Here is a 13,970-nt window from a genome sequence, read left to right as displayed (position 1 = left end):
TTTTCATTATTATGTTTTATTATTCAGGACAGAGCACAGAGAAATTATTTTAAAACAGTGACACCATTGTTAAATTTTCTGGAACCTTTAAGTCAGGGGGTCCCCAACTCCGGCGGTCCGTGGATCAGCACTGATCCACAGTCTGCCAGGAATTGGTCTGCGGAAGTGAGCGAAGCCCCATCCACACACGCAGGATCCAGGCAGTACTCAAAACCACATCCCCAGTCCACAGAAAAAAAAACTCTCACCACGGAGCCAGTCCCTGGCACACAGAATTGCTTTAAGTGATAATTGTATTGTCCTGGAATATTTAAAAACACTATACAGGTAGTCCTCAACTTACAACAACAATTGAGCCTAACATTTCTAGGCTAAGAAAGACAATTGTTTGGTGAATTTTGCCCCATTTTGCAGCCTTTCTTGCCCCAGTTGTTAAGTGAATCTGGATTCTCCATTGACTTTACTTATTATCAGAAGGTTGCAAAATGTGATCATATAACCCCAGGATATTGCAACCATCATAAATATGAGTCAATTCCCAAGCATCTGATTTTTGATCATGTGGCCATGATCACACAGTCATAAGCGAGCAACGGTCATAAATGTGAAAAACGGTCATAAGTGCCATTGTCATAAGTGCCATTTTTCAGTGCCACTGTAAGTTCGAATGGTCACTAATGACCTGTTGTAAGGTAAGGGCTATCTGTACAGTACAAATTATTAGGTTATTATTGGAATAATAAGCAGTTAAATTTTGCCAAGCCATTTTCAGGATCGCTTTAGTTGCCATGCAAAACCACAGGTATCTTCCAAATCCTATCAGCAATGACAGCACTTGTCTGTTCAGGTAATAATCATGTGCCCTATCAAATTGCCCATCCTATATCAACCTTCCACCAGCAGTTATGTAACATTATAGTTAGATTATGTGAGATCAAATTTATTCTATTTGAGAATACAAAATTGGAAAAAAGCATTACTGCTGTAAGTTTTGCTTGCTGCCCATGCAATTTAATTATATAGTACTTTGGAGACACTAGAGCGCATTGTCCTTTGAGCATGAGATTACTAGTGCGTCTTATTTAGCTGTTCCTTTAATCATATCAGTTTTCCCAAGCACTTCATTGTATAATGAAGGAAAGTATGAGACAGCATACTTTGATGGGACTGATTATGCTTCTTTCAAATAATAAATTGATGATTTCCTAATCTGTATGCTATTTGATTTTTATGTTTTTATTACTCTGTGTTTCATTTTTGTATTTTCTAAATTCTTGCAACAGTAAACCTATTAAGGATTTTATGTGTTTGATCTTATGCTGTTCATTTCACCAGATTCACGATGCATTATAATTAACTACTGTCATATACAGTTATAAATAGTGAATTTGGAGTTGCTGAATTGTGGAAAAGTACAGTATATGATGCTAACTACATTACTATTAATGGCCATTTCAAAAACAAATTGTTGATATTTGACAACCTGACCATAATAAGCTAACAAATATACATACATACATACATACATAATCTCATAAAAACTTGTTTAATTTAACTCAGCAAACTTATCTCACTTCAAAGCTTTAGTTGACTAAATTACACCTTTAATGAATTATAATTAAGAGATGCAATTATCAGCTGATGGTTGCTTTTTTCTATGTCAGATTGGTGTACAGCTTTATCTACTTGTATTATGTAACATGCATTAAATAATTGATGAGAGATAACATACATTCTGTTGAGAAATATGGTAGTGTATAACCTTTACGAGCCGCTGCGGATTTTATTTTGCTAGTTGTTGCAGACTATAAGGGGCGTTGCTTATCTCTGGTTCAAGGGCCATTGAGCCAATCCTCTCTGAAGATGTTTCCATGGTCATATGGCCAGCATGATTTCACTTCCCACCAAAGTGATACCTGTTTATCTACTTGCGTTTGCATGCTTCTGGACTCTAGGTTGGCAGGAACTAGGACGAAGATGAAGGCTCACCCTGTTGCACAACACTCGGGTGTCAGACCCAGGCTATGAAGCCCAGCATCTTAACTACTGGGCCAACACGCTGCCCTGTGTAATCTATAATTATGTGAATAACTGTTTATTGTGTATACTATGTAGGGAGTTTCAAAAAATAAAGAATTGATCTAGTATCTGCCTCAAAATTTGTTCGTTTTTAATCTGTATTTATTATTTAAGGTTCTGTTTTCGTTGGGGAAAGCTGTTCATATGCAAGTACAATCCTCTTAACCCAGGTTTTTAGAAATGGAGATACCAATGTTCAACATAATTGAATATTTTTTTTATTGTTGAACTTCGTAATGGCACCTATAGCAGTAATTTATCTTACTTGAGAGAAGGAATTGTAGTTATTAAAACAATTAACAGATGCAGTTTTCCCTGTTCTCATCAAAGAAGCAAGTCTTCTTCCATATACTTCAAAAAGAGACCAACAGTCATTCTGATTATGCATGATATAATTGTAATAAATAAATAATAAGTGAGAGAAAATTAACAAATATATATATATATATATACACACACGCATGCACGCACGCACGCACCATACATATATATGTGTCCCATTTAATGAAAGCAGAGTACTTGATGGAATTCTTGTTCTATAATATTTATCTTCTAATAAATGCTAGTAATGTCATTAGTTCCTAGGATTAGTTGTTGCTGCAGTTAAATTGCAAGAAGGAAAATCTGAAAGCACCCTGAAAATCTTTTAAAATGGATTTTAATGTTAACTTAATAGTTCATATGTAGTCAGCAGAGTACGAGAACCAGTTTGGTGTAGTGGTTTTGGCATCAGGTTAGAAACTGGAAGACAACACATTCTGGCCCCGCTTTGGGCACGAAGCCAGCTGGATAACCTTGGGCCAGTCATTTTGTCTTAGCCCTAGGGCAGAGACAATGACAAACCTCTTCTGAAAAACTCCAGAGTATATAAGTAGAATAAAAACAACCATAATTTTATGACAGGCTATAAGTTATCACAGTTTAAAACAAGGATCCTCTAGAGTAAAATGTCCACAACGTATAATAATATAAATATCCTTATATTAATAAATAAAAGATATAGTACAGCTTCAAAGAAGCATTCTTAGTGCTTTTATACACTTAAAGAGATCTGATTTCAAGTATAATTATAGTGGAAGATAATTCCAAAAAAGCTGAGACATGTCAGCAGTGGCTCTCAAAGCTTTGTAGCACATTACATATTAAAGGGTTTTGCTATCTCAACCATGGAGACCTTGGTGTTCTCTGAGCTTGGTGGTTTGCTTTCAGACATTTCATTATCTGATGGGGTAACATGATGTAACCTACAATATATAAAAATATCTGATAGAAACAGAAAGTTAATGGACTATTTTCCTGTCTGCTCCATGTGATCATAATACATATTACTGTATAAATTTTTAACTAAACTAAAGAGGAAATCTATGATGAAAACTGTTAAAAGATATGATCACATACCTGATGTGCCTTGATAAGTTTCTTGTCAATCCCTTAAAAAGACATTCATTTCATATATATGAGTGAAACCATATCATGGGATATGCTGTACAGTAGAAGATGAATGCCTGGCAAATTTTAATATCTAAGTCAAAGCACACCTAATGCTGAAAGCTTGTTATTATAGTTTTTGAATGAAATGTATTGAACCTTTAAACCAGCGGTTCTCAACCTATGGGTCGCGACCCCATTTGGGGTCGAACGACCATTTTATGGGGGTCGCCAAACAACGCGATCCACCATTTCCCCCCTCGGGGCGCCGCCGCGCATGCGCGACGCGGCGCACATGGGGGCGCGTCCATGTGACGGGAGTCGCTGTCACACAAAGGTTGAGAACCGCTGCTTTAAACTCTCATTTTAAAAATATTGCTGCTCCACCAACAGCATAAAAGCAAAGCAAAATCAATGAAATACTTATTAGTTCTAGTTTTGTTGAAATGTTGAAAACATTGTGAAAAGTTGCTTCAAGACTAAAATCTGGGAGAACCTGTTAAACAAAAGACATTGCATAAACATTTAGTGATTTAAACATTGTTGAAAGTGAGTCATATGCTGATTGAAATGCAGAATGCCTTTAGATTGTCATTCTAGCTTTGATTTTAAAGGCAAATCACTTGATTAACTTTAACTGCAAATTTGAGCCACATTAAGAATGATGAAAAATAGTTTGCAGCTCCATTTCTAGTCTGAAATCATGCTACACAGATAATTATAATATAAAATAGTTACTGAAGAACCTAGTAAAATCTGTTGAATAAGAAATGATGTGTAAATGCTCCCCAAATTTAAACACCACTTTATAGATTAATTTTTAAATGTGACCATCAAAGACATTGCCATAAGCACTTTGGTGGTATTAAGACTAAATAACAAACAGTTTGGAGCTGAGCAGTAATGACAATAAGATTAAAGAAGAATGATCAGACTCATAGAATAATACAAAGGATGCAAAAAACTTGCCTATGGGTGCATTAATATCTTAGTGAGAAATAATGCAGAGTTTAATTTGTAAGCTGGAGCACATTCTCAGAATTTTATTTAATGATGGTTTCCTGCTGATCATTCAGATGAAACTCTCTGGTCTTTTTCTGCTAATCTGATTAGAGGTTTAATTTAAGAGTCAGTTTAAAGTGGTTCCTTAGAGAATAACCGGCAATAAAAAAAATATTTCTATTCTGAGCTAACTTTCTGAATATATCATGAGCCAAAACTATTTTTACTGAGTAAAAAAAAACTCAGTGCAACTTATCCAAAGGCAAACTTTTTTTAATGGGAAAAGATATAAATAAAATGTATTGACCTGCCAGCTTTGTCCCAATTGTTTTTTTCCAGCTACTCTACAGCAGGGGTGTCAAACTCAATTTCATTGAGAGCCGCATCACATTGTGGTTGTCCTCGGGGGGCCGGCTAGGTGTGGCCAGGGTGGGCATGGCCTACTGGGTGGGCGTGGCTGGAGTGGGTGTGCCCTACTGGGTGGGCATGGCCAACTCTACATTGTTCGCATCAAGAGAGCCTGTGGGGACCTGGACAGGAGTGGGACAGATCTGAGGATCTCTGAGAGAAGGGGGTGGGACCAGGGCAAGCGCCAAGGCATGGTCCACTGGAAGAGCCTGCCAAAACCGTTCCCCCGGAGCCCATCAAGCCGGATATGTGAAATAGGCGAGGGCCATTTGCTGGCCACTTCCAGGCAATGGTGCATTTCTTCATTCCTCACAAAGGTGATACCTCCCCAGTGCACACCCAGGGGGTGGGGCCAACACGGCAGGGGCCGGTCCCTTGCTGTTTCCAGACGGCCTTGTGGAGCTAAGACTGAATGCGTTTCAGCATAGATGGTCACCACAAAATTGTACATTGGCCAGGGTGGCCAGGACCAGGGCCATTTCCTCACTGTTTCCAGGATAGCTTCGCAGGCCACATGAAACCACGTTGCGGGCCACATCTGGCCCCCGGGCCTTGTGTTTGACCTGTCTGATCTACAGTATTGGATATTCTGCAGATCACTTCTATACTTCAGGTATAGACATTTGAAATGTTTGTTCATAAAAGACTTCACCCTGGAGATGTCCAGACACGTGATCTTCAACTTTCAATACTCTCAGGTATGGCCATGCTAAGGAATTTTGCGAGCCAAGGCCCACAGACTTGAAGGGCTCTCAAATAAGAGAAAACTTTGAAAATATAGATAGCATCTTTTAATTCCTGGATAGGGACTCTTTTGACCTAGCAGATTTTGCTGAACTATAGCCTCTGCCATCTTTCACAATTGCACATGTGAGTCCCAAGAGAAATATATTTCAGCAATATCTTAAAGAAAATGGCTTTTAAAAATTTACAGCTATATTCCAGAGAAATTTCAGGGACTTTTACTAGGGAGCTATAATTTTCTTCAGCTTGTAATGGGGTCAGAGTAGCTACTGGTACAGTACTAACGGCTTTGATCCCTAACCCCACAGTATTCTCACAAGCTATTAATATAGTATTTTGTCATCTGCTTTGCATTGTAATTTCTGATTGTCATCTGCTTTGCATTGTAATTTCTTGAGTAAACTGGCCATGGGTCATTAGTGCCAGTATGGTTGGATGTATATGCCCACTCAGTTTGGGATTTGGGTCTCATGAGCAAGATGTGAGATTAGTTAATCCCCTGCTCTGAATTATAGCTTCACAAATTCTTTTCAGTGTCAGTTTACTCTATATTCTGGGCAATGTTTTCTGTTTTGTAGTTGGGGCCTATTTAAGTTAAGCTTTTGCAATTCTACAGCTAAATAGTTGCAAGCTAATATGACTGTTTGACCAAAAATCCTGACTCTCCACATTGAGTTAACTTGAAGCAACATCCAAATGTTAAAATACTACTGATTTAGGTCTGCTTGTTATAGAATACATCTTTAAACTAGTTGAGAGGAGAGCACCTGAATAAGGTATAGCCTCTCACTTAGCTACTTTCTCTGGGAATATTTCGTCAAATAGCAACCAAACCAGTTTATAGCTAGGCTTCATTTAATATAGGGTTTGCCTAATGTGCAGTGGTCTTTTATTATTCTGGACTTAAAGGACAGGGCCATTAAAGTTGTACCATGTACAGAAAGCAGGACATCTTTTACTTTAAAAGGCAGGAGGGTTGTGAACATAATAGGACAAATGTTTTGTGATGGATTCCATTTTGTAGGATTCATCGGTATAAGAAAATACATTTAGCAGAAAATTGGAGACATTTCAAAATGCATTTAAGGAATTAGCCTATATCAGTGATGGCAAACCTTTTAGAGACCAAGTACCTAAACTGCAGCCCAAAACCCACTTATTTATCACCGGGTGCCAGGTGGGCATGGCCCACCGGGTGGGCAGTGGGCATGGCTGTGGTGGTCATGGTAGACTGAGTGAGTGTGGCCAAGATGGGTGTGATCACCTCTATGTTGCTCGTGGGGATGCCTGTGGGGGCCGGGCAGGATTGGGGGAGATCCAAGGGGTCTCTGGCAGGTGAGGTGGTGGGCAGAAGGCTCGTCCTGTGGGGTGAGGCAGGGCGGGGGCAGCTACTGCCTGACACCATCGCCCCCCCCACACACACAGGGGCCAGTGAGTGCATGGGTTCTGGGATACATCTGGCCATGTGGGACTTCGGCAAGTTAACGGGCAGCTGGTTGAAGAGGGATGGTTGCCATCTCTGGGGCATAGCACGTGTGCCCACAGAGAGGCCTCTGAGTGCTGCCTCTGGCACGCGTGCCATAAGTTCATCACCACTGGCCTATATGTTAGATTCATTACTGTGTTGATACATGGTTGTTCAATAAACATTCCCAACAAAAATGAGATGGTTTTTTTTCTGGAAGTGTAAATTATGTTGAAGATAGTATATTTTATTTCATTTCATTTTTAGGATGTCCAAGTCCCAAATAACTGGGTGTCTTACGACTAAAAACCAACTAATTAAAAGAAAAATACTTCAATATCAGGAGATTCAAAACTTCAAAAAGCAAAATCTAAAAAATCAAACCAAAATAAAACAATACCAAAAAGAGGCTCCATAGTTGCCCTGTTCCCGAGGCCTGGAAGAGCAACCAGGTCTTCAACAATTTCATATTAACATAAGGAGTATGGATATTCCACGTAACTGAACCAGATGAGCAGAGACAGCTAGAGATAGGCTGCCCCTCAGATAACTAGGGCCTATTTCAGGGGTAGGCAACCTTGGCTCTTTTATGACTCGTGGACTTCTGGCTCAGGAATTCTGGGAGTTGAAGTCCACGAGTCATAAAAGAGCCAAGGTTGCCTATCCCTGGCCTATTTCATGCAAGGATTTAAAGGACCATCATCTGAAATTGCACCCAGAAGCCAGCAGGGTGTGCAGCTTTTTATGTAATGGATCATCATGGCTATTCTTAATTTTAGATAATTTAGATACTTTTCTGGTTAATCAAAATTCTGTTCATTCAAATGTAGTATATGTGAATACTCCAGGTCTCTTTTAGCCATATTTATTAATGATAATATTTGTCACTCATGCAAAGAGGATTTTTTTGGTTTGGAGAGAACTGGAATATGGGGATCTTCTGCAACCCAGAAATTGACTTATGTTCCATCCAAAGATGCATTATGACCTGGATATCCATATGAATTCATTTAAATAAATAATACACCTTCACAGACCATTGCAACTATTTACATTTATGAGTGTATAATTTCCCTGAAATGTAGGTAGATTATGTATTGTTGTAATTATATTTCACATTTCAGGAGTGTAATTCAGTCTGTAAAGTGAAGCTTAGAAAAAGATTGCATAAATTGGGTAAAACCCTAAATTCATTCTGAACTTATTTTTAGAGAAGTGTCAGTGAAATTTTTAAATACTCTTAAAACTGAAATATAAGAAAGGATATTAAGGAAACATTTTTTATTATAATTGTTTTTCCTTTTGAAAGGTTTGCTGAAAACTTTTTTGATATGTCATTGTTCTTATCAAAACTGCAGTCTTTTACAATGAAACTGGAATGAAATTGAATGCTTTGCAGTCATATCCTTTTAAAAAAATATGCCACTGTGTTGTTGTCATGTGAAAAAGCTCTCTGTAGAAATGAAAACTGAAAACATTGTTAAAATGATTTCAACTTCTTGAAAGGTAGATTCTACAATTAGTGACACACATGTTTTGATGTCATTCCAAATACGGTCTTCACTCTGATATTCTTACTCATGTCATAAAATAGAGAGTTGCACAATTGCCAATTCATTGAGGAAATATATTGTGTACTCAGAGGCGGGGAGTGACTTAAATAAACAAATATAAAGCCAACTGGGGGAGGGATTTTATTTCTTTAAATCACCATATGCTTCTTTATCTTTGCAGCAGCAGCAAGATGGAATTGAATGGAGAGAAAGCATGCTGACTAACAAGCCAGAAACCGTAACTTCAAAATTGTGATTTGTGTGGCCTGCAAAATCTTTCCAAGGGACTCCAGAAGTGTTTAAACAGCCATGGCACTCTTCACTCCATGGAAATTGTCCTCTCAGAAACTTGGCTTCTTTCTGGTAACTTTTGGCTTTATTTGGGGAATGATGCTCCTGCATTTTACTATTCAACAGAAGACTCAGCATGAAAGCAGTTCAGTGCTTCGTGAACAAATACTGGATCTCAGTAAAAGATACATAAAAGCATTAGCAGAAGAGAATAGAAATGTAGTGGATGGTCCTTACGTTGGGACAATGACTGCATATGGTGAGTAGGTTTGAGTAGATTCCTAAATTTAAACTGCAATATTTCATGTCTTATTTAGTATCATCTAGTAATCAACTCATCAGCCTATATATTTGAGGTTTAGAAATTCCTTCCTTCCTTCCTTCCTTCCTTCCTTCCTTCCTTCCTTCATTCATTCATTCATTCATTCATTCATTCCAATACAGTAATAAATGATATCTCCTTTTCTAACTCCTTTCCAGATTCTTGTGCTAAATGTATAAGGATTTTGTAAACCAGCCAGACACACAAGAACTTGGTTTAGAGTACACAGGAACATCCATCTCCTTTGATTTAAGTTTATGCATGCCACAACTTTACTGAAGTATTGCAATGAACATATGCATATATTAATAATGGCTTGTATATCAATAACATGTGTAATCATAGAGCCCTACTTCCTTGGGTTGTTGTTGTAGATATAAAATGAAATGTCCATGTAAAGCACATTGGGCTCTTGGTGAAAAGGCAATACATAAATCTATGAAGGAAATAAGGAAATAAATAAAACTGCAAAATAGATATTGATTTAATTATTTTCATATAAGCATTTTGTGGGTGTATATCTTTAATAGTTTAATTGAAACAAAGGGAGATGTATCCAACTTTCTCTCTGCCCTAAATATCCAGGATACATATAAGTGCTATATTAATAAGTAAACAATTCCCCAAGCAAAAGCAAAATCCAATAGCAATACAAAATAAAAAATGGATATCAGTTTTCAGTTCATAAAACCTTTTCATCATTGTTCAAAGCAAACACCAAAAGGCTGATTCAAACGGAGTCAGTGCAACAAACAACACTTTTACACACACACACACAGAGTCCCAAATTTTAAGAAAATGGGATAAAACCAGCACCTGCTTCTTGAAACAGTCATATCAGTTGGGTTGATTCTGGTAGAACAGTGTGGCACTAGAAGTTGACTTAGACCTGGATACCTGCTAAAAGTAAGTGCAGGATCCACAACAAAAGTGTGATAAGCATCTGGCAATGTATGTCAGCTGACAAATCAGTCACTGCATTTTAAAACAACTTGAGCTTCCTGATGGTCTTCAAAGGCTGTCCCATGGGGAACAGTAGTCCAGATCGATGATGATGAAGACGTGGATTGTACTGTGGCTAAGTCCTTCTGTTGCAGATACCTCTAGAACTGGCACATGATTCAGAGTTGTGTAAAGGCCACTTGGCTCTTTATCATCTGCCCAATCAAAAGTAGCTGTAGAAGGAGATTCAAGTTGTGGGCCTGATACTTCAGGCCTTAACGAAAAGGGCTACAATGCATTAAAATAATATAAAATTTTAATATAAAATTAAAATCTTTACATAGTAAAACAATAGGTTAGAGATTTCCCAAAATTCTGTTGGTCACTTACAATTGTTGTTATAACCAAAATAATTTTAATTAAAATTTGCGAGAAGATACATCTATCCTTTCATATTTAGTGCAGGGGCAGCTTCGAACTGAAAACTGTTGCACTTTCATTCCCACTCTTTTTATGTAAGCAGGCTTTCAGAATAAAGAAATAATGATATCCAATCTCCCAAAATTAAAAGAGATAAATCAGGATGGTATCCAATCTCCCAGACAATTTTAAAAAATAAACCAGAAGAGAACCTGGCTGGGATCTCAATGGTATTTGCTAAAGGGAAAAAATGCATTTCAGCCATTGATTTCTCACACATCTCCCTCGGTCCGAAAAAGATAAGAGTAGTTGCAACCAGAGCAAAGGTAGCAGATTCCTGGGAATTTTAAATGTTAAAGTTACCCCTCACAGCAAACAAGAATTCCACTCTTTCTGGATGTGGCGTTGGTTTTCTTCCTTTGGATCATGGATGTTTACAGCAGCCTGAATAGTGCATTTATATCATTGTAGTTCTTGGCATCTGTTTATATTTATAATGTATACACAAGATTTCCCTAAGTCTGAATTTAGACTTTTGAAATTAAGGAAAATTGTGTGTTGCAGTAATTACATCTCTTTGTTCAGGGATGAATTTCAGTAGGGTATGAAAAACGGGGGGGGGGGGGGAGGAAACAGTACAAGCTAGTAAATGCCCAAGTAACCAACTTACTTTTAGAGAGAATTACCAGTAGAGAAGAACAAGACAAGAGAAATTCGTCTCCAATTCCTTAAAGGTTGGTTTAAGTGGTTGTCCATAACAGGAAAGAAGAATCTTGCAGACTGTGGATATGATGTTTCATTTATTTGCTATTTTTAATTTCAAAGTTTGGGAGACTTATATTAAAAAGCTGGCAGTCAGCACTATGAGCTCAGCCTTTCCACTGTATTTTAAAAAAAGGTTAAGATTTAATTTTTGCTAGACAGCTGCTGCTTTAAAAAAAATCTTTCTTTTCCCAACCATATTGTGTAATAGCAGATACATAATGCTGCTAGGAGAACAGCTAAAAATACATCACATAAAGAGCAAGAAACATTACCTGTTTAACTTCTTCCCCAATTGCTTTGATTTCCCTCCCATTTATGAAATGTATGTATATATGAATTAAAAATGTAAAATGAATGTTAAAAACAGAAATAAAAATAATACAACAATAGTATACATTATTTTCAGAAAACAAACATTTATACTATACTGACCTTCCCTAATTAGAGGTAGTCCTCAACTTACAACCATTCATTTAGTGGCCGTTCAGAGTTACAACACTGAAAAAAAGTGACTTGTGACCGTTTGTCACAGTTACAACCATTGCAGCATCCCCCTGGTCATGTGATCAAAATTTGGATATTCGACAACTGGCTCATATTTATGGCACTTGCAGCGTCTCTGACAAGCAAAGTCAATGGGGAAGCCAGATTTACTTAACAACCATATTACAAACTTAACAAGTTAGTAGCATGGTTGTTAAGTGAATATGGCTTCCCCCCTTGACTTTGCTGGTTGGAAGATCACAAAAGGTGATCACATGACTGCAACCATCATAAATATGTGCCAGTTGCCAAGCATCTGAATTTTGATCGTGTCACCATGGGGATGCTTTAACAGTCATAATTGTGAAAAACGGTTTTTAAGACACTTTTTCCAGTGCCATTGTAACTTCAAATGGTCACTAAATGAATGGGGCATAAGTCAAAGGACTACCTGTTTTATGGCCTATTTCAATAAAGTAGAGTTCTGGAGTTCTAATATCCCTATTACCTGACCTGGCCTATGTCAAAAGGCTGGCAGAGTCCAACCAGATGCCAATGGATAATCCCCAAGCAGGAAATTAATAGAGCAACTTCTCTGTATTTGCACTATAAGCAAATACAGCACTCTGCATCCAAATTCTGTCTGATTATTCTTAGGAACTTTGAAATAAGCCCGTGATGGACTTTATAATATATAAGAAGCTTTCATTTCACACGTTATGGATAGCACAAAACTAAAGGGTAGGCCATTACATGGATTTATTTACATCAGTACACATCATCTCCATGATGTCACTATCTAAATTGGTGCAGACAACATTTGTGCAATGAAGTTGTGATTCAAACTGCAGTGGAGACGTGGTTTGCTGCAGGTGAAATTTGTTGCATTGAAGCCTAGTAAAATTAGATTTCACTGGATAATTTTTACAAAACTGCCATCTCTTCAAGATGCTAATAAAGAATTCAGGTTCTGCAGGTAATTTGCAAGTGAGAAACTTCTGATTATATTTTAAAAATCCAAGTCTATCAAACAGCAGAAGAAGTCATTTTGTTGACGCTGCACTCAGCAAACTTTTGAAAGTGTAGGAGGATGTTGGAAGATTTTTAAAATAATGTCCCTTCTTATATTAAGGAGTTGGAAGATGCATTACAAATAATGAAGTTTAATTACTGTTTATGTATCCTCTTGAATTCTCCCTACATATTTTACTGTATTATGCTTTCTGCATCTACAAGACAGCTTAGGAATTACTTGCATGCGCGCACACACACACACATACACATACACAATGGCAGAATCAATAACAATAGTAATAGTACTTAGACTTATATATTGCTTCATAGGGCTTTACAGCCCTCTCTAAGTAGTTCACAGAGTCAGCCTATTGCCCCCAACAATCTGGAACCTCATTTTACCAACCTCAGAAGGACGGAAGGCTGAATCAACCTTGAGCTGGTGAGGATTGAACTGGCATTGGGCAGAATTAGCCTGCAATGCTGCTGCATTGTAGCTACTGCACCAGCACGGCTTTAGGATCAGATAGGTTATTTTAAAGTGGAATAATCTTTAGTTGACATAGTTCAGTAGCACAGTATGAATATTGCATGAAGAAAGGGCCCCGTTCTGTCCTAACAGTTCAATTTATCAAGCTTAGGAAAAAATCATATTCATAATTGTTCATGAAACAAAGACAGCCCCTGTTGTCTTTTTATGTAACAGGTTTTTTAAAATAATTCTATTTAGTTCCCAATGTTTAGTATATGGGTTTGCTATTTATCATCTTTATATTTTCTGTGTAGGGCTGATATTTACTTCTTTAATTAATTAATTTAATAAATCAAAGTTTCTCTTAATAGTTTAAATGCTTCTTGGCCCACTTTTCCAATGATATTAAAATAAAATAGTAAAATGAATCATTTACGAGACAGGTAGTTCTCGACGTAACAACAGTTCATTTAGTGACCGTTCAAAGTTAGGGCACTGAAAAAAAGTGACTTATGGGTTTCACGCTTATACAACCATTGCACCCTTACAACCGTGGTCATGTGATCAAAATTCAGATACTTG

General features: G+C 37.4%; 1 protein-coding gene across 7 annotated transcripts in view; it reads left to right on the top strand.

Moving 5' to 3' along the window:
* The window catches only part of MGAT5 (alpha-1,6-mannosylglycoprotein 6-beta-N-acetylglucosaminyltransferase), a 136,554-nt gene that overhangs the window by 62,363 nt on the left and 60,221 nt on the right, over positions 1-13,970 (top strand). For 6 of the 7 annotated variants that reach the window (XM_039328217.1, XM_039328220.1, XM_039328216.1 and 3 more), the window contains one exon: positions 8,861-9,229. In XM_039328217.1, the coding sequence (XP_039184151.1) occupies positions 8,989-9,229 (241 nt within the window). In that variant the 5' untranslated portion in view covers positions 8,861-8,988. The remainder of the gene's footprint in view (positions 1-8,860; positions 9,230-13,970) is intronic. The other variant, XM_039328222.1, reaches the window with a different exon arrangement.

Source organism: Crotalus tigris, unplaced genomic scaffold (assembly GCF_016545835.1).
Source record: "Crotalus tigris isolate CLP2741 ecotype Arizona unplaced genomic scaffold, ASM1654583v1 scf7180000024374.3283719, whole genome shotgun sequence".
NCBI classification, from domain to species: Eukaryota; Metazoa; Chordata; class Lepidosauria; order Squamata; family Viperidae; genus Crotalus; species Crotalus tigris.
Note: the sequence above shows the minus strand (reverse complement) of the source record. Positions and strands in the feature narration are given on the sequence as shown.